Source organism: Vigna unguiculata, chromosome 2, assembly GCF_037176805.1.
Source record: "Vigna unguiculata cultivar grain cowpea cultivar isolate G323 ecotype 2 chromosome 2, ASM3717680v1, whole genome shotgun sequence".
Taxonomy (NCBI): domain Eukaryota; kingdom Viridiplantae; phylum Streptophyta; class Magnoliopsida; order Fabales; family Fabaceae; genus Vigna; species Vigna unguiculata.
In genome coordinates, this window is record NC_140793.1 from 32,763,912 (window position 1) to 32,790,485 (window position 26,574).

General features: G+C 29.5%; 2 protein-coding genes and 1 long non-coding RNA gene across 3 annotated transcripts; 2 read left to right on the forward strand and 1 right to left on the reverse strand.

Moving 5' to 3' along the window:
- The first annotated feature begins 208 nt into the window (after positions 1 to 208).
- RALFL34 (ralf-like 34) lies at positions 209 to 1,001 on the forward strand. Its single transcript, XM_028055989.2, has one exon. The coding sequence runs from the start codon at positions 334 to 336 to the stop codon at positions 721 to 723; it is 390 nt and encodes a 129-aa protein (XP_027911790.1). The 5' UTR covers positions 209 to 333; the 3' UTR covers positions 724 to 1,001.
- A 1,036-nt stretch (positions 1,002 to 2,037) lies between these two features.
- Positions 2,038 to 8,930, reverse strand: LOC146888520 (uncharacterized). The gene is made up of 3 exons (XR_014992591.1): positions 8,831 to 8,930; positions 8,649 to 8,719; positions 2,038 to 2,264 (listed from the first exon to the last, which is right to left on the reverse strand). It is a non-coding gene; the product is annotated as an uncharacterized LOC146888520 (long non-coding RNA).
- Positions 8,931 to 15,963: 7,033 nt separating this feature from the next.
- Positions 15,964 to 17,279, forward strand: LOC114173158 (mitogen-activated protein kinase kinase kinase 20-like). The gene has a single exon (XM_028057404.2). It carries the CDS (start codon positions 16,038 to 16,040, stop codon positions 17,067 to 17,069), a length of 1,032 nt encoding a protein of 343 aa, XP_027913205.1. The 5' UTR covers positions 15,964 to 16,037; the 3' UTR covers positions 17,070 to 17,279.
- Positions 17,280 to 26,574: the final 9,295 nt, after the last annotated feature.

A 26,574-nucleotide genomic window follows, 5' to 3' on the forward strand; every position in this document is an offset into this window, starting at 1 on the left:
ATCGCCTTTACTACGTACCGTTGCACAGTGTAACACGACACGACAAGACACATATTCTAGCGTGCTTTTGATTAAAAGCTCATCAACACGTTCCCCACCGTCAGATGGAATCTAACGCATCGCATCGAAGCAAAACGAGGTGGGGGCGCACGATAATAGAGGAGGGACACGCGTAAATTGAGGCATTGATGAGGAACAGCTGTAAACCAGTAAGGTACCAGCTTTGGCGCTTACACCATGTGACTCTGTGTCTTCTGTCCCCTCTCTAACACCAAATTATAACTCTTTCTTCACTCTCCACACTTCACTCTCCCTTCTCTCTTCTCTCTTCCCATGGCTTCTTCTCTTCCTCTTCTCACCCTCTCATTCTCCCTCGCTCTCTTCCTATGCTTTCTCTTCACCCACCACGGTGCCGTCCACGCGCAGATCGACGACACTGGCCTCAACCTCATGTCCGACGCCTTGGACTGGCCGACCACAATGTCACTCTACGATGATCTTGACGAAGACGAGGAAGAAGATGTCGAGAGTGGTTTTAGCCGGAGATCATTATTCTGGCGTCGAATGAAGTACTACATCTCCTACGGTGCTCTTTCTGCTAACAGAATCCCGTGTCCTCCTCGTTCTGGAAGATCTTACTACACTCACAACTGCTACAAGGCGCGTGGACCCGTCCATCCCTACTCCAGAGGCTGCTCTGTCATCACGCGCTGCCGGAGATGACTTCGGATCTCATCACACGCGCCTCAGATCGCAAATAAAAACCGCTCTTTAGGATGCTCTTTGTTTAGTCTAGTAAGCTTGGTTAGTTGTGTAAGCAAGTCATTTGTTGTCGTGTTTGAGTAACGGTTGGGATTTTGGGGTTTTGCATCATCTCGTTGCGTCGCGCTAAAGGATCTGCTTGCATTGCATGCTCTTTTTATTGCTTCTTTCTATTTATTCGTTTGTATAAACCCTAAAGTAATGAGAATATTGCTACTCTACACGTGGTGGATCCCCAATTGTGTTTTCCTTTTATTTCTATCTTTTTTATTTATCCCATCGTTAATCAAACTCCATTGCGTTGCCAATTCTGTATCCTGTTTCCCTTTCTCCTTGTTGCTTTTGTTTAATTTAATTTTAGAAATTTGTTGTATTTTGATTTCTTTTAATTCATTGCTTTTAATAAACATTATTCAGGCACTAGAAAGTTAACTGTTTTAAAACAGTTTTAGAAATGATCCCAAAGTTTGATATTGTAATTTAATCCTAATGACACGTACCAACTCTACCATTTATTAAACTTAATTGATATTTATAATTTTATAATTAATATTCAATTACATATATATTTTTTTGTATTCGAGTCTGGAAAAATAAATATATTAAAAGAAAACACATTATTGTTTTTTGTCTTGCAATAATTCATTGGATAGTGGATAACAACAGTAGTGTAGTGTGGATAAAGAAAGTGTAATGAAGAGGATGATTGAAGTCTATCCAATAGCAATCTGGTACAGTTGGTCACTTTTCTAGAATTGCAGTTAAGGGACCAAGAAATTTAAATTCTTTGGCAACAGCTTCCCTAACATTTATCAATTCACCGGAATTGTCCATAACCCCACTAGTCCTCATAAATGCCACATTTTTTTTTCCCTTCATTTAACTGTCTGACCACTCTTTTTGGTGTTAGTTAGGTCTAATCTAAGAGTATGGTCTGCTTCATTTAACAAATCAAGAAAATAAATGTAGTTTATATAATTATTTAAAAGGTTCACTGGGTAGTGTCTTGATACAGCGTTTCAATTTCACAATTAAAAGCATATTTATTTGAAGACATTAATCGATGAATGGATAATTAAAAAAGGGGAATCAAACTTCTATAAGTAACATTTTTTTTTCTTTCATAATTTTGATTTTGTAAGACTCAAATCACGTAAATGTTATGTTGAAAGGATGATTGTTACATCCCAATAGAGTAGTCTACTAAAAATTAAGCATCACGTAATTATAATGTAAAAGAGTACATATCATGAAGCATACATGTACTGACTATTACAGTTATCCATAGTATACTTAGAATAAAAGATTAGGCACACCACAATTGCCATAAAAAGGACACAAGGGTACTATTGTTTTACAAAAGATTGCTCATAGAGCAAGGAATCTAAATAAACAAGAGATCTTCAAAAAGTGGCTCAATAGTGAGCCATAACCCAGACTAAGGGGACCATTCTACACAGCAGCATCTTCACCATCCTGAGTTCTACCAAGGATTTCCACATCTGCTCACACCAATAAATTGGTGATCATTGAAAAGAGAAAGCAAAGCAAGGAATAGACAAAAGTGAAACGGTAAGCTAGAGTAAAATATTTTAACATGTTATCAAGCAACCAAATGATAAAACAGGTTATAATCAAACAAAGCAGTAGGCACCCAAATCATGTGAAAGCAAACAATTGCAAGACTCTATGACTCAATATCCGGATCATACTCTTGATATAGAATTCTAAAGGAAGTATGCACCTGTGTTGGTTTCTAAACTCTGCAGAGTTTAGACGCAAGGGATTATCACCCAACCACACACAGGGTTAATCCTCTAATGTCTTAGGCCCAATATGTCCCAAGACTAGGACCTCCTACCACTCTCACCACATAAATCATTATGCTCTATGTGAGTGTGAACGATTATTAGAGTTCAGGATACCTTCCTTTATCTAGACATCTCCTATATCAAGGTATACACTAACTACCATTACTAGAGATGGCAAATAAACCCGTGCCCATGGGTATCACCCGAACCCGTCCCCGTTTTGACGGGGAATCCCCGCTTTGACTGGGTATGGGTATGGGTATGGGTAATACCCGAAATTTTCAACTGGGGATGGGGATGAGGATGGGGATATATATATACCCGCCCAAATACCCGTTCCCGCTTAAATTACTAAACTATTTATAATTTATTAAATAATCTAAAAAATATACATAAATAAATAATATATTTACACATAAAATATAATATAATATAATATAATATAGTATATATACATATAAATAAAATATACTTATATATATATATATATATATATATATATATATATATATATTTACACATATACATGTAATATAATATAATATAATATAATATAATATACATATAATATATATACATAATAATATAATATAATATATATAATATATACGTATAAAACAAATTAATCATTTAACTAGTGAGATCTTTTATAAACAAATTTATAACATTACAAATTTATAAAAATTTAAAAGAAATATATATATATATATATATATATATATATATATATATATATATATATATATATATATATAAAAGCATAAAATATCTACGCATATACATATAATATATATACATAATAATATAATATATATTATTATATTTATATTATTATATAATATAATATAATATATACTTAAAATAAATATATATCTATAAAAATATATATATATATATATATATATATATATATATATAAACATAACATATCCACACATATAATATATATACATAGTAATAATAATATAATATATAATATAATATAATATATATAAATAATTATATATATATATATAAACATAAGATATCCACACATATAATATATATACATAGTAATATAATATATAATATAATATAATATAATATATATATATATATATATATATATATATATAACATATTTCTCATTCTCTTTGTTTTTTGTTATACACTTTGTTTACTCTCTCAATTGTCTGGTTTGTTTTTCAAGATTTAATTTTGAAGGTAATTTTTCTTCTTCTTATTACATAATTTTTACTCTCTGTACATAGTTATGTTCAAATAGGTGTTCCTCAATTTCATTCTATGAAATAATTTTTAGGTTACACATTTGATTATCTTTATTTATTTATTTATTTTCATGAAAATGTTTGACTCTTATTTTGTACCTCTTCTTTTTGTTACTTTGGTTATACACTTTTTTACTCTCTTTTAATTGTTTGGCTTGTTCTTTAAGGTTTAAGCAGATCTTCAAGGTACTTTTCCTTTTATCATAATCTTAATTATACATTTTTTTTTCCGTTATGTTATGTTCAAATGGATATTCTCAAATTTGGGTTACACATTTAATTATCTTTACTCATTTATGATAATTTTATTTATTATTTATTTTTTGTTTCATGATAATGTTTAATTCTCAATTTTAAGTGCTCAATTGCATAAATCCTTAATTTAATTCAAGATCAAAAGATGAAGAATCTATGTTTAAATTTGAATTATTATTAATTTAATTTTGTTATTTGTGCTATTTCGTTTAAGTGGTATAATATAAATTTTTAATAGTATAAAAAATATTTGAAATATTTTTAAACTTGATTATTGGTTTTCCTTTTATATTTTGTTAAAAAAGAAATTAACCTTTTTACTTTGTTTGATTTTTTTTTGTTACGTATGTTAGTTTCTAGAGAAAATGAGCACAAGAGATCAAGATTTGCAGGTACCAAGTCCACCACAGTGTTCACAACAACCAACTCCCTTTCAAAGTTCCAATAATGACAGTCAATCTCCATTGAATCCATCTACGCAAACACCTTCAGAAGTTCATGATGAAATACATTCAACAACACAAGTAGAGCCTGAGAAAGGGAAATTGAAAAGTGTTGTGTGGGAACACTTTGAAAAGATAAAAGTTGATGGAAAATACAAAGCTAAATGTAACTATTGCAAGAAACTGCTTGGTGGAGAAACAAAGAATGGAACAAAGCACTTGCACCATCATACAAACATATGTATTCAAAAGAAGGCTTTAGCAAAAGGAAAAGGGGGACAAAAAACACTTTTTTCTAAGATTTCAAGTGGCAAAAAGGAATTGGCTTGTGGAGCTTATAATGAAGAAAATGCCAAGAGGGAACTTGCAACAATGATTATATTGCATGAATATCCATTGTCAATAGTGGACCATATTGGTTTTATTAGATTCGTGATAACAATTCAACCATTATTTCAACTTCCTTCACGAAATACGATAAAGAAAGAGATACTCGGCATCTATGAACATGAAAAACAAGTTGTTATGAAGTTGATAGATACAAATAAAGGAAGAATAGCAATTACATCGGATATGTGGACTGCAAGCAATCAAAAGAAAGGGTATATGTCTATCACAGCTCACTATATTGATGACAATTGGACATTGCAAAATATAATTTTGAGGTACACCTTTTTTAATTTATAAATTTTCCAGTAATTTTTTTTATGCACCTCTAGAAAGATTATATGTCTTACAAAATATTGCTTAATTTATAGGTATGTTCCCGCACCTCACACAGCTGATCGACTTTGCAATGTATTAGTTGATTGTTTGTTCGATTAGAATATTGATACAAAATTGTCTACTATCACTTTAGACAACTGCAGCACAAATGATAGCATGATTGAAAAAATTAAGGATAAGTTGAAGTTGGACACACTCATTAAGAAATGGTCTTTGCTTCATATGCGTTGTTCAGCACATATCCTTAATTTGATTGTGAAAGAAGGGTTAGCCGTCCTAAAAGAAGGGGTGGAAAAAATTCGAGAAAGTGTAGCATATTGGACAGCAACTCCTAAAAGAATGGAAAAATTTGAGGAAACAGCTAGACAATTGCGAATTTCTTTCACTAAAAAGTTAAGTTTGAATTGCCCAACTAGATGGAATTCTACTTACAAGATGCTTGATATTGCCATATGTTATAAGGATGTGTTTTTTAGGTTAAAGCAACGTGAAGCTCAATACACTTCTTTGCCAACTGATATGCAGTGAGAATTTGCAAAGGATGTTTGTCGAAGGCTAAAATTATTTAATGACATCACAAAAATCATTTCTGGCTCCAAATACCCAACTGCCAACATCTTTTTCCCAAAGATTTGTGAGATCAAGATTGCAATAAATGATTGGGTTAAATCTCCTGAGATAACCATTCAAAATATGGCAATACAAATGTTAAAGAAATTTGAAAGTTACTGGAGTGTTATTCATGATATATTGGCAATTGCTTCAGTTTTAGATCCAAGGTACAAGATGGACATGTTAGAATATTATTTTTATAAATTGTATGGTAATGATTTTGATCTGAAACTTAGTAGGATTCGTCAAATGTGCTATGATTTGGTTTTGGAATATCAATCAAAAAAGAATGAAACTTCTTCTTATAGAGCTACATCATTGGAGTTGGGAAAGGATGTTGATAATGATGCGAATGAATTTTTAGAGTTTATGGCAAAAAAGAAAAAATCTAGAACTACAGTTATGAAAACAGAGTTGGATTATTACTTGGAAGAAGATAATTTGCCGGTTACACAAGAATTTGATATCCTATCATGGTGGAAAACAAATGGGTTAAAGTTTCCAACCCTTCAAGCAATTGCAAGGGATGTTTTAGCTATTTCAATAACAACTGTAGCTTCTGAATCTGCTTTTAGTACTGGTGGTCAGATATTAACTTCTCACCGTAGTCGACTTCATCATATTACTATAGAGGCTTTGATGTGTACAAGAAGTTGGATATGGAACTCAAACCATCTAGGTAAGTTACTCAAATTTATTAATATTTTTTGTTAGTATTTTTTGTGAATTCTCATCTAATATTCTACATTTGGTGTTTGTAGGTGTTAAAAAATTAAAAGGAAAAGATGTTCTCATGAGTGAAAATGAATCTGATGAAGAAGGTACATTATATTCTAGTAATTAAAATTTTCAATTTCAATTATTATATCATATCTAATTTTTCATTTTTTTTCTATGTGTAGGTGGATCGAATGCAAATGAAACCACTGATCATTTGTAAAATTAATAAATATTTTGGTTATTATAAAATTTTAGTAATGTGTAATTTTTTAGCTTTTATATAATTATTTGAATTTTATTTAGTTGTTATTTGATACTTTAATTTGAGATTTATACTATTATAATATTTTTCTTAATATTTGACATCATGAAAATCAAAAAGAGTATGTTATTTTAATATTGAATATTTTGATAGTATCATGATTCCGTTGGTGTGATTTTTAAATTTTTTTTATAAAAAATATTTAATTGATATATGGAACAATAAAAAAATGGGTATGGGTATGGGTATAAGAAAATACCCGTTACCCGGTGGGGATGGGGATGGGTCAAAAGTTGTATACCTGTTGGGTTTGGGGATGGGGATGTGGATGAATTTTTATTATGGGGATGGGGATGGGATCATGATACCCGTACCCGCCCCGCCCCGTTGCCATCCCTAACCATTACCAAGAGTTTCCCTTAAAACTCTTTTACCAACAAATTTTCACATGCCATCTCAAGAATTCAATTTTCATGCCATTCCACCACCAACCACAAAACAAGTCATGCTTTCCATACCAACATTTTCATTATCAATCTCATTAAAGCATACAAACAGGCATGATCATCTATATTGAGTAAGGGAAAATTAAAGAAAACCACCATGAAACAAACAACAGTCAACACAGCGTCTCCTACCTGAGTTTCATAGGAATGACTTAAAAAAAACATGTATTATCATTGAAAATCTCACATTTGTTTTAAACTTACAAATATATAAATAGTTTTAATAATATTTGACAGTAGCATATAAAATTAAAACCCATTGTTAAACTTGCATGTGAAAGACTTTGAACAAATTATGTTAAATTGGTAATTGGTAATTAATGCATTTAAAAATAAACATTTTTCTTTTATAATAATGAGAATAAAAATTATTGTCATTTATTCTTATACACGGATCAAAGATATTGGTATTCTAAAATGTAACAAAATGATTAAAATTTTATCAGAAAACTAAAAGAATATTTATTATTTATTATATATATATATATATTGACCTTTACTAGGAGAGGAAAGACATTACTAATTATGAGATGAAGGAAAAAGTAACAGGTCTGAAAATCAATACATGTATGGATGCATGATAACACTTGCAACAAAATAATGTCTTTTACAATAGTATATTATGTTCTCATCAAACTAGTTTACTCTGGTGAAAATAGTTACATATATAATAATTTAAAATTTTTTTAACCAAAATATAATTTACCCAGAAGGGAATACTCCTCACATTTATACTTTTATCTAGATTTTTAATTTTTACAAAATATAAAATGTACTCGATGCAATATGAAAATTGTCAAGGGACATGCCATTTTTAATGTAACCATCAATACCTTAAATTATTTTCTACAAATCCTGCACAGGGGAAATTTTCAATAAAGAATAATTTAAACAAGATATCAATCCACAAATGTTTTTTTAAAAAAACAATTTTACTTTCATACTTCAACATAAACCCAAGTCTTCAGAGATTGAGACCAAAGGCAAACTATTTTCATGAATAAAATCTTAACAAATAAATAAAAGTATCTAATGCCAATGATTCAATGCGGGCAACAATCAACATCTAAAATTTCAACCAAGGAAACTATGTACAGAAAACAACATACCCTTAAAAGGATAAATATTAAATACAGTCAGATACTATACCAATAAAAGTACAGAAATGATGCACCTTGTCCAGCAACAGTTAAATTACAAGGTGCTTTCTGTCACATAAATCTGATGCCTATATAGAAAGCATAATAACTTTAAAAAAAAACTTAAACTCTAACTTCCCTTACCTCGAATGGAGCTAAACGTTCTTAAAGGACTCTTGGTGGAAGAGAACCAGGACCAAGAACAGCTTAATGAGCTGAAAACAAACGCACGAGCACGAAAAAAAGCTTAGATTTGATAGAGATTAAGGTAAGACCAGAACTTAGGAGCTGAAAACAAAAGGAAGCAAGGGAAGGAATCAACTTACGTGGTAGAAAGATGTTTCAGCTATGGAAATCAAGGAACTTGTTCAAGCCCTAGCAGAGCTTTCTGCTTCAGCACCATAGACACAAAGAGGACTATTTTCTGTAAAAGTGGCAGAATGAAGGGTAAGTGACTATGATGGGGGTCTTGGAGGTCCAAAGTGAGCTGAACTTGAATCCTTAAATGGCTAGGCCCAACCCTCTTTAGGACAGAGTTTAAAATAGAGAAAGGGATCTCACAATGATAAATAACCAATTTAAAAATCGGAATTCCTTTTGGCCAATTCACTATTTTCAAATGAAAAAAAAAATGTGTAATAGACATAACAGACATTTGACAACAGAAAAATATTTAATTTTTAAAAATCTAAATATCTCACGATTTGTATTTCATATGTATTTTACTTTTCAAATCAGAAAACACTGTTAAAAACAATATTTTTTTGGAAATATTTTTATTAATGGTTTTACAAAAATGTATTTATGTGGCGGTGAGAATTCTGAAGCTAGAGAAAAATTACCGCCTAAAATAACCCGTTATGCTTATTAAATAGTTCAATATAATAAATGATTAAATTTTTCAATAAAAGCCTCGTTACTTTTTATTTTAAGAAAGTAATATAAATACTTTTGTAATTATTTATGACTAAGCACACAGAGTGATGGAGCTTCTTAGTGTAGAAGTGAAAGGAGATATAATGAGAATGCAAAGAAAGAGTTGAATCAAAATGAAGGAATGAAGTGCAACAAGCTCTCGGCAATGGAGGTTTGATAAAGACGAAGTGTATAACTGGTGTTATCTTATAGAAGGTGGTTAGAAGAAATGTTGGAAAATCCTAACCTAGTGTGTTCTCAAATAAGCATAGAAGAAATTGAGTGCTTTCAACAACTATGCTTCTACAATGCAAATTCAAAAGTAACCCTTACATGTGCATAAGAATCTATCATTTATAGTAGATTAGCTTCCTTAATGCATTTCAAATTAAGCACAAATGAAATGGAGATGTAGTTTGAAGAGCAAGTTTTATTGGAGGTCATGTGATGTAGGAGATGATATATGGTGGCGCCAAGTGGCATGTCACACTCTCCTTGCTTTAGTCATGCTTTGCTTGCTTGTCTCCAATGTAGCACATGTCAGGATTCTTGATAAAGAACTATGGTCTTCCATGCATCAACTCATATTTTAGAGATTTCTTTAGCCTATTTGAATAAAGTGAAAAACCCATAATTGACTTGATCATCTTGTGAGAGGTCAATTTGAATATTCTTCATCATGTTTCTAGTTATTGGACCTCTAGATGAACTTGGACTTATTGATGGTGGGCTTATTGATGCATTGGGGCTTAGGCCCGGGATCACATCACAAAGTATATATTTCTAAAAGTCATGATTTTTAGGAGATATATTTTCTGAATATGAATTTTTGTTCTCTTGAAACAAACAGTGTACACAGGTAGTTTTGTGCAATCATATTTGCTGTGTAAACTTTTACAGGCCGAAGAGGTTTTTATTTTATTTTATTATGATCAGAGTTTTTCCTGGGCTATGCAGTCCAGCTAAACAAACACAAGTCAGTTTTTCACTTCCTGCACCTTCACAATTTTTTCGCCCAACACCTATAATTTTCAAAACGATAATGTTACCCTCCATTGAATTTTGGAATACATATTTTGAAAACTTTATGAAACAAGCATTTCAAACTTTTCGAAACAAGATTTTCGGAACATATTTTTGGAATAAAATTTCTAAAATGTAATTTTCGGAAGAAAAAAAATCCAAAACGTATAAAAAATATGTTCTAGGAATTAGTTTTTTTTTGAAATAGGATTTATGGAATAAATTTTTCGAAACGTATACGAGTTTTCATAATATTCCTACATGAAATATGTTCCGGAATTTTACTTTTATTTGAAACATGAAATTTATTCATAAAAAACTTTTGAAACGAGTTTTTATTTTACAAAAGATAACCTTTTGACAAACATTTTAATTTTTTATTTTTTTATAAAAGTTACAAAAATAAAATAGAGTATTTTTTTATTAAAAATTTTCATTTATCAAAATTTACCAAATAAAATTTTGTCAAAGCATCATTTTCTTTCTTTTTATTATCTTCTTCCTTTGAAACAAAGTGGTGGTGGTTGCGACATCAAAAATGTGTGTTTCAGTCTTTTCATAATATTATAGAGGTGCAGTAAATAATTGACGGGTGTAGAAAATAATAGTCTCAAAGTAAACACGTTGACCCAATACTATCAAACCTAATTGTAAAAACAAAAAAACATAGGAACTGGTTTCAGCCGTTCTCTATATATGATGAGCATGGATAGATAAATCCATATCAAATTCATTCCTCGTTGATTATATGATTAAATATTTGTAGTCTTTAAACTGAAATTGGAATTCATTTAATTTTTAAAACTTTTATATATTTTAATTATCAAATATAAAAAATAATAAATATACTTTTTTAACTTAATTAAGTTAAATTTTTTGACATATCAGATCTATTATAATTGAAATTAAAGTAAAAATATATTAAAGGATATAAACAATTTAACTGGTAATATAAGATATGTTTGACACATCAATCAAATTTAACATAATAAAATTAAAATTATTATATTCATTTATTTCTAAAATATATCAAAATTCGGACAAGTTTTAATTTTACATTAAAATTGAGATAAAAAAAATATTTAATCCTTATATATCATTTTCATGTCATATATAATCCATATATTTTAAGCCATACGCTTTCTTTACAAAACATTTTGAACTGTGTGTTAATTCAATAGTCTTAAACATATGTTCTTTTACAGAAAATATCACTGCTAAAATTGTTACTACCTGTGATGGCTAGTGAAAAATTTTTCCTATTGACGTTAATTTTATTTTATATTTATGAATATTTTAATTTCATATCCTTAACTTTTTTTATAAAAAATATTAACTTCCTCACCCTGTTGTAAAAAATATTACAAAAATAAAAGTTCAGAAAACTGACATTTTTTTAAATTCTCTCATCCTCACACTATATATATATATATATATATATATATATATATATATATATATATATATATATATATATATATATATATATATTACGAGTTATGTTTTTTATACATTTTTTATATTTTTTAAATGATAAAAAAATGAAAACTTAAACAATTAATTACAATAAAAAATTTAAACAAAATAGAAAATCTAGTATTTTTCTAAACATGTAAGCTTTCTATAAATAAACATGAATTGACCTTTTTAAAGAAATTATAAAAAATAGGCACTACATTGTTTAAAAACAGAGTCCTTACTATTTTCACAGTTTTATCACTACCCAACTTTAAAACCTGAAAAAAATGAGAAGAAGAACGCGTTTTCACTTTCTCTTTTCTAGACATAATTAGGTTTTGTTCTTTGATTAATCTATTCTCCAGACATTAAAAAACTTGTTGATTTAATTTCTATGCTCTAAAAAATATTATTTATTATATCTTTAAACTATATTTTTAAGTTCGTTAAGCTTTGTGGAGAAAAGTATTCGAAAAATTCAACAACAATGAGTAATAAACTGAAAATAAAATAATTTATGGTCTATTCAAGTCAAACTGAAAATTGAATATTAAAACTGGTTGTGCTGTGGGATCCAAAAACAACGACAGTTCTCTGCATCTGTCCGCAATACTGATTCACTGTTTCTCTTCTGCAAATATTCAAAACCCCGTTTGAAGAGTGTTGACATTTTCTGAATCAAGTGTGAACATTGAATTCAACAACGACCTTTCTCACATTAAACCAAGAATTTTCCTAACTTCCTCGTGCACTTTTATTTGAACTCAACTAATCAACCCATATGAAAAATAATTATGTCAAAAACACCAACCCTTCAATTAGTCGTAAGCCATGACAACATTTTCTAAAACATCATAATTTTCTTCACTGTTGTTGTAGTAACATGTGTGCAAATCTTTGTGTGGAAATTGGTTTTTAACATGTGCACAAAGAAAAAAAAAACAGTGATTTGTTTGATCTAACGAAATGTATAAATAATAAATAAAGTCTAAATGTTTATTGTTTATTTCATTCAAAATGTTCTTTCTCCAAATGTCATTTTATTTTAAGTTTTTCTAAGATGGGAATAATTAAAACTGTGTTATTTTTCTTTATTATGATGGTGATCAGAAAGTAACATGAAGGTATAATTACTTGTTTGATATCCCAACTTTTTGGTTAAGTTCAGTTTCGTATTCATACTTTTAGTTTGTTCAATTTAGTACTTCAATTATATAAAGAGATTCATTTGGTTCTCTCCGTTAAGTTGGGGTTAACACCGTGTCTGTACAGGACACGTGTCAAGTCATGAAATTTTTATTTTTTATTATTATTTTTTAAAATACTTTTTAAAAACAATTAAAAACTGTCACATGTCAGTTTATCATTGTGTCACGTGGCAACTTACAATCATGACACGGTAGTAGTTTTTCCAATTTAGTATCCCAATTTTTTAAAATGATTCAATTTCGTCATCTCCAATTTGAGACCAAATTAGTAAAAAAGCTTAATTCTAACTTATATATACATGTTACAATATTTTTTTATAATATATATATATATATATATATATATATATATATATATATATATATATATATCAAATCATTTCACCTAAATACTTAAATTATTTTATTTTTTACATTTAACCTTTGTAATTTTTTACACATGAAATTTTTACACCTCTAAAAAATAAAATAATTTGAATATTTAGGTGTAGTGATTTGATATATAAATTCAAAACAATTATTTTAACATGTATATATAAGTTATAATTAAACTTAATTACTAATTTGGTCTCAAATTGGAAATGACGAAATTTGATCATTTTAAAAAATTGGGTACTAAATTGAACCAAAAATTTAAATTGAGTACTAAATTGAAAACAACTATTATCACTGTCACGTGTGATTGTAAGCTGTTACGTGACACAATGATAAATTGACACGTGGCAGTTTTTAAATTTTTTGAAAAAAAAAATTAAAAATATATTTTTTAAATTAAAAAATTCTTGTTTAACACGTGTCCCTGTACGGACCCGATGTTAACTCCAACTTAACAGGGAGGACAGAATTGACTCTTTTTAGATAATTGGGTATTAAATTGAACAAACAAAAAGTATGGACACCAAATTAAACTTAACAAAAAAGTTGGAGTACCAAATTAATAATTATACCTAACATTAAAATAGATTGCGATCCAATCAAACAGTTCAGTCTCTTAATATTATAGTTGCTAGTATAATAAGTTATAAACTAGTTTATTGATCATTCTTTAAAATAAAATTTTTTATTTTAAATCATTAGATAAAAATTAAGGAATAAATATTTAAAAAAGAAACATGTTAGGTAAGATCTAAGATCAAAACTGAATTTCTAACGTTATTTCAAATTTAAAGTTTTCCTGATTTCAAAAAACATAGGTGTAAGACATAAGAAAATCTCATTTTCAAGGAATATTTTTATTTTTAAAAATTGTAGTCTTAAAAACATGATAACATCTTCAATTTAAAACCTCAAAATTTATATATATTTTTTTTTGGATTTTTTTTATGGTAATCAAATTTTGTACACTTTTCATTCATATTTTAATTCTCAATCGTCTATCTCACGTATGAATTGGATTTTATCACAATAAAATATACTTATCACACCAATTTATTTAAGAATGTTTCCTCTTGTCTTAATCTTAATATTGATTTATTATCTTCATCTAAATCTAAATCTTGACTTTTTATATATTAAATCGGGAAGTTCTTGTTTTCTTATAAATTATCAACTTTCGTGCCAAGTAAAAACTATTTTAGAAGATATTATAAAAATATTCACCATAAATAAATTACAGAACACTTACATCCTAACCATTTAGTAAAAGAAAAATCATTACAGATATTTTATAAAATTTTGACATCTCAGTCCATTAAATCACTACAAAGTGACAAAATAATATCACAACAACCATTCACTTTTACACATTATCTTTTAAATAGAAAAAAAAACATTAAACTATAATTATAATACAATAACTATAATGAGTATTATTTAATATATGCATTACAAAAATAGTTGTAAAGTTGTGGTATGAGATAATGAATTGTGAATACATCGAAACTTAAAAAAAAAATTATAGTAGAGAGAAAAATATCATAAAATCCGATGATATATTCATGCAGTTTTCTATATTTATTTTCTTCAAATCTAACATTTAACATATGATAGAAGTTAAATCAAACAACATTAAAGTATAAATTGTAAACTTTTCCCAATGGAATTACATGTGAGGGCAGTCACGTAATTAACACGGTTATTAACGAAGTGAATCATTAATCTTTATTCTGTGATATCAATTCATATTATCACAAAATCCAAACAGTGATAAATTCTATAGCGATTCGATAAAATAAAATCTAATAGATTGAAGAAAATATCAATAGAAGTAATCATATAAAAATTTGTATATCTTATATAATATTTCGCTAACTTTATCGAATTATATATCCTGCGTGTTATTCTTAAAAAAAGGAAAATTACCTTTTGACAAGAAAATAAAATAGTACAATATATAGCTAAATTAAAGAAATGTCATTTTCAAAAACTTTTCAATATTTTGAAGAATATCATATTATAAGATAAGATAATTGAAGAAGATAAAAAGATTATATGAGAGTATCTCTTGATAAGAAGAAATACGAAGATTTTATACATGGGTATTTCCACTATTAAAAAAAATATTTAGGTCCTTTCACGGATTTATTTGGGATAAATTGAATTAAGAAAAATATAGATTTTAACTTTCAAAGCGAGTCAAATGATAGGTTAGTGTCCAATCTATAATATATTGTGATCTATTATAATTTATAATTTATAGTAAATATGATAATGATAATGATAATTATTTCATTATCATATTTAGATATCTATCTAAATTTTGGTTTATAAAAGAAAGCATGTGTAGCCTGAAGCAGTGAGATCAGGAAAACGCTCAGAAAATTTCCTCAATTATCACGTGTTTCAAATGTTTTCATGCCGCCAATTTCACTCCCTCCGATGATTTCAGTATTTGACGCTTCAACGAGTTCTCGTTCTTTATAAAGGAACGCAAGACATTTGTTTTCTTCGTGCTTCAAAACTGAATTCATCGTACACTGTTCTACCAAACATGAATTGGGTTCGCGGCGACTCACTCGGCAGTGGAACCTTCGCCACCGTCAACATCGCCGTGCCGGCAAACTGTTCCACTCGCTTCCCTTCTCCCGCCGCCGTCAAATCCTCTGATTCCCTCAACGCGGGTTCGCTCGAACACGAAAAGGAGATACTCGATCGCCTTGGCTCTTCCCCTTACATCATCAACTGTTTCGGCCACGATCGCACCGTCGAGAACGGCGAGGAGTTCTACAACGTCTTCCTCGAACACGCCGCCGGAGGGTCCCTCGCCGACCAGGTCAAGAAACACGGCGGAAGCCTCCCAGAGCCTTTAGTGCGGCGATGCGCTAGGTCCATCGTGGAAGGACTCAAACATATTCACCACCACGGTTTCGTTCACTGCGACGTGAAGCTCCAGAACGTTCTCGTTTTCGACAACGGCGAGGTGAAAATCGCGGACTTCGGGCTCGCCAAGGAGAAGGGGGAGAAACAGGGGAAGTGCGAGTTCAGGGGAACGCCGTTGTTTATGTCGCCGGAATCGGTGAACGACAATGAGTACGAGCCGCCGGCGGATATCTGGGCCCTGGGATGTGCCGTCGTGGAGATGGTGACCGGAAAACCCGCGTGGGACGTTAGCAACGGGTCGAGTATTTGGTCATTGTTGATTCGGATTGGTATGGGAGAAGAATTGCCAAAGATTCCAGAAGAATTGTCGCAAGAGGGAAAGGACTTTTTGGAAAAGTGCTTTGTTAAGGATCCCAAGAACAGGTGGAGCGCTGAGATGCTTCTGAAGCACCCTTTCATCAAAGTTGACTCATTTTCATTCGAGAAAGTTCATGAGCCATTGCCGTCACCGGCGCCGTCACCAAGGACCCATTTCGATTTTCCTGACTGGACTTCCACCGCAACGGCTTCGCTCCCGTCTTCCGTGGATTCCGACGAGCGGCCCGGATGGTCGTGTTCTCCGGAGAGTCGTCTCCGGCGGCTTGTCACCGATAAGAGACCGGAGAATTGGTCAGAATCGGATGGCTGGATCAGTGTTAGGTGAAGTTCTTGGAAGTGTTGCTGGTTCTGTGTTTACAAACAAAAACCATCACATTCGTTCATTCTTTTTAATTCATTAGTTTGTGAATTAAGCAGGCACATGATACCATTACTTTCGTCACCTTTGGCAAAATGTACATATATAATTTTGTTCTGAACTCCTTCAAGTCGATTTTGGATCGTTATGAATGATACATTTTTCATTAGATGATAATCTAAAAGTGCAAATATATAAATAAATAAACATTTGCATTAAAATATTTAATACCCATAATAAAAATCAATTGAATGTCGCAAACTTATTTAAACAAAAATAATTTGATTTTCTCAAAATTGTAGATTCATGAATTTTGATTCACGTAAATTTAATTCTTTAACTTCAACAATCATAAGGTACCCATATAAACCAACTAGGAGCACTACACCAACATGTTTAAAAACCATTATTTAGAGATTCACCTCCTAGGAGAAACCTAGCTTTTCCGACATCTCCCACAAATATTTTTGTGAAAACCATATATATTTGGTTTTTATCAACAACAACATATGGTAGTTGTAATATTGCAAAAGATATTAATTCTTTTTAACTCCTGAACTCTCACTATTGTACAAATATTACATTACCATGTAATACAACATTCTTACCATATAATGCAACATTTTTATCTGTACACGTAAATGTATAGTTCATATTTCAATTACATATATAACAAAAGTCCTGATTGATTTGTTATTGTTGTGTCATTTAGCTTGTGCTTCTCGACGTCAACCGGTACTGTATCAGTTAATAAAAAAATGTTATTTTTACAATTGTTTAAATAATCAAATATAGGTATAAAGAACAAATTAGTGAAGACAAAAGGTTATATCTAAAGAACTAAATCTTATATCAGTCTCTTTCTATAACGACTCGGGAAGGATTCAATTTATCCATGTTAAAATAAATCATCATTTTTGGCACATGAGTAAATTTAAGAAGCACATGATTAAAATAATTTCTCGTTTTTTGTGCTTAAATTTTTTAATATGCGTGATTTTATTTATGAAGGTAATAATATAACAAGTTACATGTGATAGTTGGCTTAAATTGAATACTGTGGGTCGTCTTTGTTTAGTTCCATGTATCGGTAATTTTAGAGATAATAGGAGTGAATAATGAGTAGTTTTTCAACTATTTTAGGAGTGTAAAATTTTATTTATACTATATTTATAATAATCATTTATACTTTAGAACATGTTTTTAAGGAATTTTTTAAATATTTTAGTCGGAGAATGATTTTACTTTAATTTATTATGTTTATTAAATAAAAAAGTGTTTATATTTTTGTAAATATACGTAGTTTAAAAATTTTCATATTCTTTTATTCTTTTGTGAGAGAAATCATGCTAATAAATTAATTAATTTAACTTTTATTCATAAGAAATCATACAAATGATTTATTTTTGTGTACTTATTTAGATAGTTTCATAATAAATATAATTTGTATATGTTTAGTGAGGTGTAATTTTTATCATGTGTGTAGTGTGATCTCTACATTTTCTGTTATTTTATCTATTTTTTTAATAAATTTTTATGTGGTGAAAAATAATTAATAGGTTTTGGTTTGTTAATATATCTAACATGTTATAGTTTATAATAATATCAAACCTTATTAAAAATTTAAGTGTGATATGATATGCAGATAAAATAGTTGAGACGATAGAAAAAAAAGTTAAATGTTTTTATATATTTAAAGGATTTAATACTATCTAATATTATGATTCAAAGATGAAAATCTTAATATATTTTAATTTCAAATTAAAATTTATATTCCTAGATCAAAATTTAAGAGAATTTACCGTAAGTGGAAGGATGTAATTAATGTTTCGAAATAAGAGTTTATAAATGGATGAAAATTTATCTACTTCGAAAACGAGGATATTTAATTAACTTTTAAAATGTGAGAATTGCAATATTTATTTGAAGAAATTATCAAAAACTAAAAATTATCTTATATTATAATTTAAAATGTGTATTACAATTATAAAATAGATATTTTTTATATATGTAAGGTTATTTTAATAGCACGTGTATCGTAAAAATATATATCATTTATTATAAATCTAATAATTATTTATTTTATATAAAGATAAACATTTCTCTTTGTGCCTTATGTATGTTTCTTTCAAAATTGATCTATTGATATCTTTTTCAAAAGGTGATGGAATTAAATTCATTTAAAATAAATAAAATATAAATGTAGGAAATTATTTTTTATTAAGTACAGCATAATTTTACACACTATCATAATAAAATAATTTTAAGCATATTTTTAAAGTAATGATTATAAAGGAATGACAACAAGACCATATATGTGTAATTTTGATTATATTTTGAAAAAAAATATGTGTATCATCCTTGTTCTTGTATCGGACGAGTAGTCGTAGCAGCACTCATATTTTAGTTTACACGATTTCAAATATTAATTAAATACTTTTTATAAACATAAAAAACTATATTAATAAAACATGATATTTAAAATTTCAAAATAATTACAATACTTTTTATTTAATTTAATGTTGTTAAAAAATACTTTGAAGATTTAGTGAATATTAATCAAGTTTAATTATTTATTCTCGAAGAAAGAATGAAAAATTATGTGTAGCAAAAGAAAAAAAAATCTTTAAATAAAACAAAATTAAAGAAAAAATAAATAATTTTTTTAGGCTTTTTAATAAATTAAAAAATTGCACTATTACTCGAAATTGATAACGAGATACTTTCACGTGAAAATAAATAAAAAACATAAAAAAATCAACAAAAATTACTAAAGATGTTTGTTAAAAATAATATAATTCAATAAATTCATATTATATTTTAAAAATACAATATTATTTTAAAAATACTCAATAATTTAAGAATATTTTAATAATTTAAACTGTAAAAAAATCAAGGAGAAATATAAAAATAAAACAAATATCTAAATATTTTATTGTCCTGCAAAATGTTAAAATTTGAATATCATTAATATTCACTAGCGAACACACAAGCGCTATCGCGCCTCTATACGATTTTTTAAATATAAATAATCATATGTTAGTAGGTGATAATGATACAATGTAATTAAGTTAATATATAAAATATATTTATATTTATTAAAAATAAAGTGAAATGAATAGAGAAATTAATTGTTGATGAATAAAAAGAAAGATAAACAATTTTATAAAAAATATGTAAAAATAACCATTAATTTAAAAAAAGTTAAATAAATAATTATATTAAAAATGATAGAATTGATATTATGAAATATGAACACAAAATAAGGAATCCTCTTTATATATTGTTATAGATATCAATATCCATATCGTACTAATTTAATAAAAAAATCATCTATAAAAGTTATCATATATATATATATATATAATAGAATATATTTATTTGACATATATGTAATACTTTATAATTTCATCATAAAACTAAAACTTATGGTCATTACACGGTAACTGTACTCTATTTCAAATACATGGGGCTGAACTCACTTTTCTTAATCGTTGCTATGTACTTTTTATAAAGTGTGTAATAAGCCACCCATCGTATCAATGGAAGACTATTTGAAGTAGTTTTTCTAAGTTTTAAATTTAAACTTTAGTATCGATATTATAAATTAAAGTATTTGGACCATCTAACAAATTAGTTATGGATGGAAACAAATTTATTCTTCTGTAGTTTTACTCTCTCAATTATTGACCTCCTCACATATGGATTGCTCTTAACAACTGCAAGACCATTGAATTTTTGGGTTAGAGAAGACCAATTGAAAGTGGAAATTAGTTAGGTGGGCTTAAATAGGTTTGTTAGATAAAACAGGAAAGCAAAACAGTAAAAAATGAACACGTTTTATTAATTTTTATTTATTTTCCTGAACAAAAACATTTTTAACTTTATTTTGTTTTTTATTCACTTTCTCTTACTATTTTAATTTTCACCTTCTTTTCATGAAATCAATTAGTTGTACTTCCAATTTCGATCCTATAATTCATAGAATTTGTAATTTTGATCTCCAAATCTGTTTTTCATAGTTTTTAGTCTCTAAATTAATTAGTTAATTGTACTTATATTATCTCAATTTCTTAGATGTTAATTAATTCTGACGAGGCTATGGACGAATGAATTATAATATATTTTTTTTAATTTAATTATGTGTGAAGGTTTTATATGATGTGTTCTTTTGTGAAGGATGAAGGATGAATTTAAGAACGAGTGTATCGGTGAATTTGAATGAATTTAAAAATTAATTTTATGTTATTTCTTTTAAATGATTTGAAAGTGAAAATGGATGAATGGAATGAAGTTTATAAATGATTTGACTATTGTTATAGATAAAAAAAAATAGATAACAAAAAAATATTAATAGACATCAAATACTTTATATGACACTTTCTATTTAACACAAAATCTATAACACTATTTATTGAATTCAAATATTGTTCAATATATTTTAATGCATACGCAACCATGCGTAACATTACCTGTGCAACTAATATTATGCACAATTATAATTTTCGGTATAAGTGTGTAATTATATTAAAATCATCAACTACAACTTCAGCTTCAAAATATAACATATCTAATTCTTTTTCCATTTAAATTACCTTAAACAAATACAAACATTATTACATAAAAAAAATAAAGACGATGCTACATTCGTTTATAATTTATATGCAGTTACCCTTAGTCATAAATATAATTATCCTTGGCCACGAATACAATTTTTTATACCATAAAAAAATTATTTCAATTCCTTAACAAAGTCATTCAAAATTTCCAAAAACTACACTACAAATTTAGAACAACTATTTCCAATAATTTCAAATTTTGTCTCACTCATGCAACTCAATAATGTACATAAAATATACAATTTCATTGAAAAATCAAAATTTAATTACTATCCATTACTAATACACAATTTTAACAAATTATATAATGGTTCGATTTGTAACGTCCTATTTAATTTATAAACGCAATTAAAGGAAATGCCACATATATGCAGTCCTGGGGTTCTCAACATCACCCCTACAAAACTGGGCACACCACGATGCCAACAAAAACAGGATAACTGTTTAACTAAAAGTTTACAATCTAATAACCACGAATACAGGGGCATAGCCCTAAAGAAAGCATGAAGGAAGGAAGTATAAGATCCATCCCAGCTGACTAAGTAGCGGAATCGCCATTCCCTTGTTGACCACGAGAACCTCGCCCATCTGCTCCCATCAATCAAATTGATGATCATCGCAAGGAAGAACAGCCACATACAACACAACCATGCAACGAAACGGGTAAGCTAGAGCCAACAACATAATCATCATACAGTCAAATGTATTTTCATCATCTCATATCCATATAACAACCAAGCATGTTATGACTCTTCATTCAATACACTACGACTCGACTCGACTCATCCGGATATGTATAACTTGGTCGGATTCAGCGGATGCTTGCACTTGTGGTGGATATCTCTGCTCGACCCTGAGCTGCTCGATCCTGAGCCATGTGTTACAAGTGTTACGATGAATCAAATCTCCCTCACCACAAGGTTAGCCCTTACTGGATTTCAGGCCTCCTGCTACTCTCACCACAGGGGTCAGTCCGCTCTAGGTGAGACTAATTGGCTCCTCAGAGTGTCAGGATGCAACCTTACATTGAATCCTTACCTAGTTATACAGATGGGGCACCACCATGGACACCCACTAACAGGGGCCATGGAATTACGTCCCGACCACTGAAGCGTAGCCCGGAGGTCTCACCTAGAGACCCCAAGGAATTACACGCTGACACGGACCAACATTTATAGAACAACAGTAGGAGAACAGCAAAATCATGTTTACAATTCCATACCCATCCATGAGATTTATTCCTCATACGCATCACATTTTGAATCCATACATCAGATCATCACCATCCCATGAGTCTAGGGTCTCATATCATGTCAATACCATGTTCCTTTAGTTTCAAACCACACATGCATCTCACATGCCAAGTTCCCACAACACTCATCATTCATCATTTATGAATCATGTCACGCATACATAGCAATCCATCATATATATAGGCACACACACCTCGACATACAAGCATACCCGAGCAATTTCCACTCACACCATCACATAGTAGTACAATAGAATACACTTCAGCCACCAAAAGACATAAAAACCCCAAACTAATCGCATCCTCGCTCAGACCGTCGCTCAGGCTGAGGAGTCTCGCCCAGGCGAGAGTCTCTCGCTCAGGCGAGTCCTATCCGCCTAGGCGAGAGTTCGCGAATTTGGAACAGGGGCCTCCACACGTTCTCGCTTAGGCGAGACGCTCGCTTGCTCGAAATTGAGCGAGTCGCCTAGGCGACCATCTGTGTGAGAAGGCCAAGGCGAGCCTCTGCTCGCCTCGCCTGGGCGAGACGTGCTCGCCTGGGCGAGTTTAACAGTCCTCGATATTGCCATGCCTGTAAAAGACGTATTTTGCACAAACCAACAACACACCAACCATTTTAAGCGATCTCCACAACATACAGGTCAAGAATCATAAGGTGTACCGCAAAACAGTTTATAACCACAGCCATAGTGAGGTTCTAGCTTCCCGTACCTGGACAAGCTAGCTGAAACCTCGACACCCTAAACTGTGGAGGACGAACAACTTTTAGGAATGGACTCGAAGCTGGAAAACGAAGTGAGAATGGGTCAGTTTAGAACCCTAACAACAACTTACGAAAAACAGACCAAGGAAAGGAAACTACGAGTCCGAGAGCACTTACGTGAGCTAAGAACGGCCAAACGGAAGGTGGACTGTCAACACGGTGGAACCCTAACGGAGAGAGTGCGACTGCGGCTCTAAGCACCAAGGTAGGTGAAATCTGAAAAGTGGGGAACTAGGTCAGACTCGGGTGGCTTTATCTTTTGGGCCAGCCCTAAGGCCCAATAGCTAAAGGGCAGCCCTTAAAGCTTTAGGACATGAAAAGTAAGGTGGATTTTCATGGGTCTTACACGATTTACATTAAAAAAAACACAATAAAATAAAAAAAAACATGTATAATAATAAGGAATAAAAATATTTTAAAAATAGTGATACAATATAAAATTATAAAAGTAATTGTAGCTATTTCTCATAAACTAATGATAAACTAATGATGAATGAAACTTAAAGTGTTTCTAACAATGCATATTCATTTTTTTTTCACATTTTAAATAGTATGGCATTCACATTATTTTTCTAAAATATATAATTCAATTTTTTGTTTAGAAAATTTTCATTTTTTTTTAATTTCATCATTTTTAAATTTGTTTGGTCAATATGTTATTTTTTATTTTTAAGTATTAAATAAAAAAGAAATTATCATTTAATCTATAACAATATAGAAAGAAAATACCCTATTTTGTGTCCATATTTCGTTATTCCAAATTTACCCTTAATTATTATTTTAAAAATTAATTATTTTATAAATAGTTTACTTTTAACTATCTGAAAATTTCTTTTGCCTTCAACAATTGTTTTAAAAACTTCGTACATATTTTATTTTTCTAATTTTACATTTAAAAACTATTTTTAAAATTCATTATATATTCTTTATTGAACGGAATTGAACTGAACTAAATCAAATTGAACCGAATCGAATTGAATCGAATCGAATAAAGACCGAACCAAACCAAACCATGTCCAACCAAACTGGATTGAACCGAACCAGACTGGACCGAATCGAACCGCACTGAACCGAACCGGACTAGATCAAACTGAACCGAACCAAATCGTATCGGACCGAACCGAACCGAACTGAACCGAACTAAACCACATTGAACTGAACCTAATTGCACTGAACCAAACCAAACCAGATCGATTCGAACAGAACCTAATCAAACCGAACCAAATTGAAACTAACTGAATTGAACCGAATTGAACTGAACTGAACATAAACACTCTTTACTTTTGCTGAATTTTTAAACCCTTTCAAAAAAATAGGAAAAAATTTAAGGAAAAACTTTACACTTTCATAATTAATTAATATAAAGCAAAATGAGAGTCGCTTTGTAATGTACGTAAAAAATGTCACACCCAAAAGTTTTTCAGGACCAACACCACAATCGTAGGTCCTTCTTAAATAATTGAAACATAATGCTTATCCCAAATTAAATATAGCAAATGTATAAAAAATAACATAAACAAACTATATACTTTCAATAAAAACAACACTCAAAGGACAAACTTAGATTGGTTTGTATTCACCTTTCATGAAAATAACTATTTTGTCAGAGTGAATAACATAGAGTTCTGAAATTGGTAAAAGCCTAAATATTTAAGAAAAATATTATAAGATGATGAAACAAAATTATTATTTTTTTCTTTCACATTTAATTTTTATTATAAATAGTTTAGTTTTTTTTTTGTTACTTTAATATAATACAAATAATCATAGTTAAGTTTAGTTAGACAAATTTTTTTCATCTATAACAATATATAAATAGATACCCTCTTTTGTGTCTATATTTCATTATTTCAATTTTACCTTTAATTATTATTTTAAAAATTAATTATTTTATAAATAGTATACTTCTAAACGTTAGCCTATAAACCTCTTTTGTCTTTAACAGTTGTTTTAAAAAAATTTCATATGTACGTATTTTATTTTTTTAATTTTACATTTAACAACTATTTTAAAAATTCATTATATATTCTTTATTGAACTGAACTGAACCAAACCGAATCGGACCAGACCGAACTAAACCGAACTGAACTGGACTGAACCAAATCGAACCGCATTGAACCTAACCGCACTAAATCAAACCGGATCAAACAAAACCGGACCAAATCGAATTGAATTGAACCTAACCGAATTGAATTGAATCGAATTGAACGAAACTGAACTTAAATACTCTTTAGTTTTGTTGAATTTTAAAACACCTTCAACAAAGGATGGGAAAATTTAAGGGAAAATTTTACACTTTCATAATTAAATAATATAGAGCAAAATGAGAGTCATTTTTGTAATGTGCGTAAAAAATGTCACACCCAAAAGTTTTTTTAACACCAACACCACAATCGTGAGGTCTCTCTTAAATAATTGAAACATAATGTTTTTCTTCTTCAAATTAGATATAACAAGTGTGTAAACAATAACATAAACAAATTGTATACTTTCAATAAAAAAAAAACATTAAAAGGACAAACTTAAATTGGTTTGTATTCACCTTTCACACAAATAACTTAATTATTTTGTCAAAGTGAATAACATAAAGTTCCAAAATTGGTAAAAGCCTAGATATTTAAGAAAAATATATTATAAGACCATGAAAAAAAAAGTTGGAATGGGAGTAGTGAAACAACGAGTATAAAAAATGAGAAAAATGTAAAAGACATATAAGAGAATGATAAAATGTTAGTTAGAGTTAAGGTTCAAACAAAAACATACCAATTGGGTGGAGTGTGAGGTGTTAGAATTGCAATGGAGGTGGTAGAGCGGGATGACGAGAACAAGATGGCATGA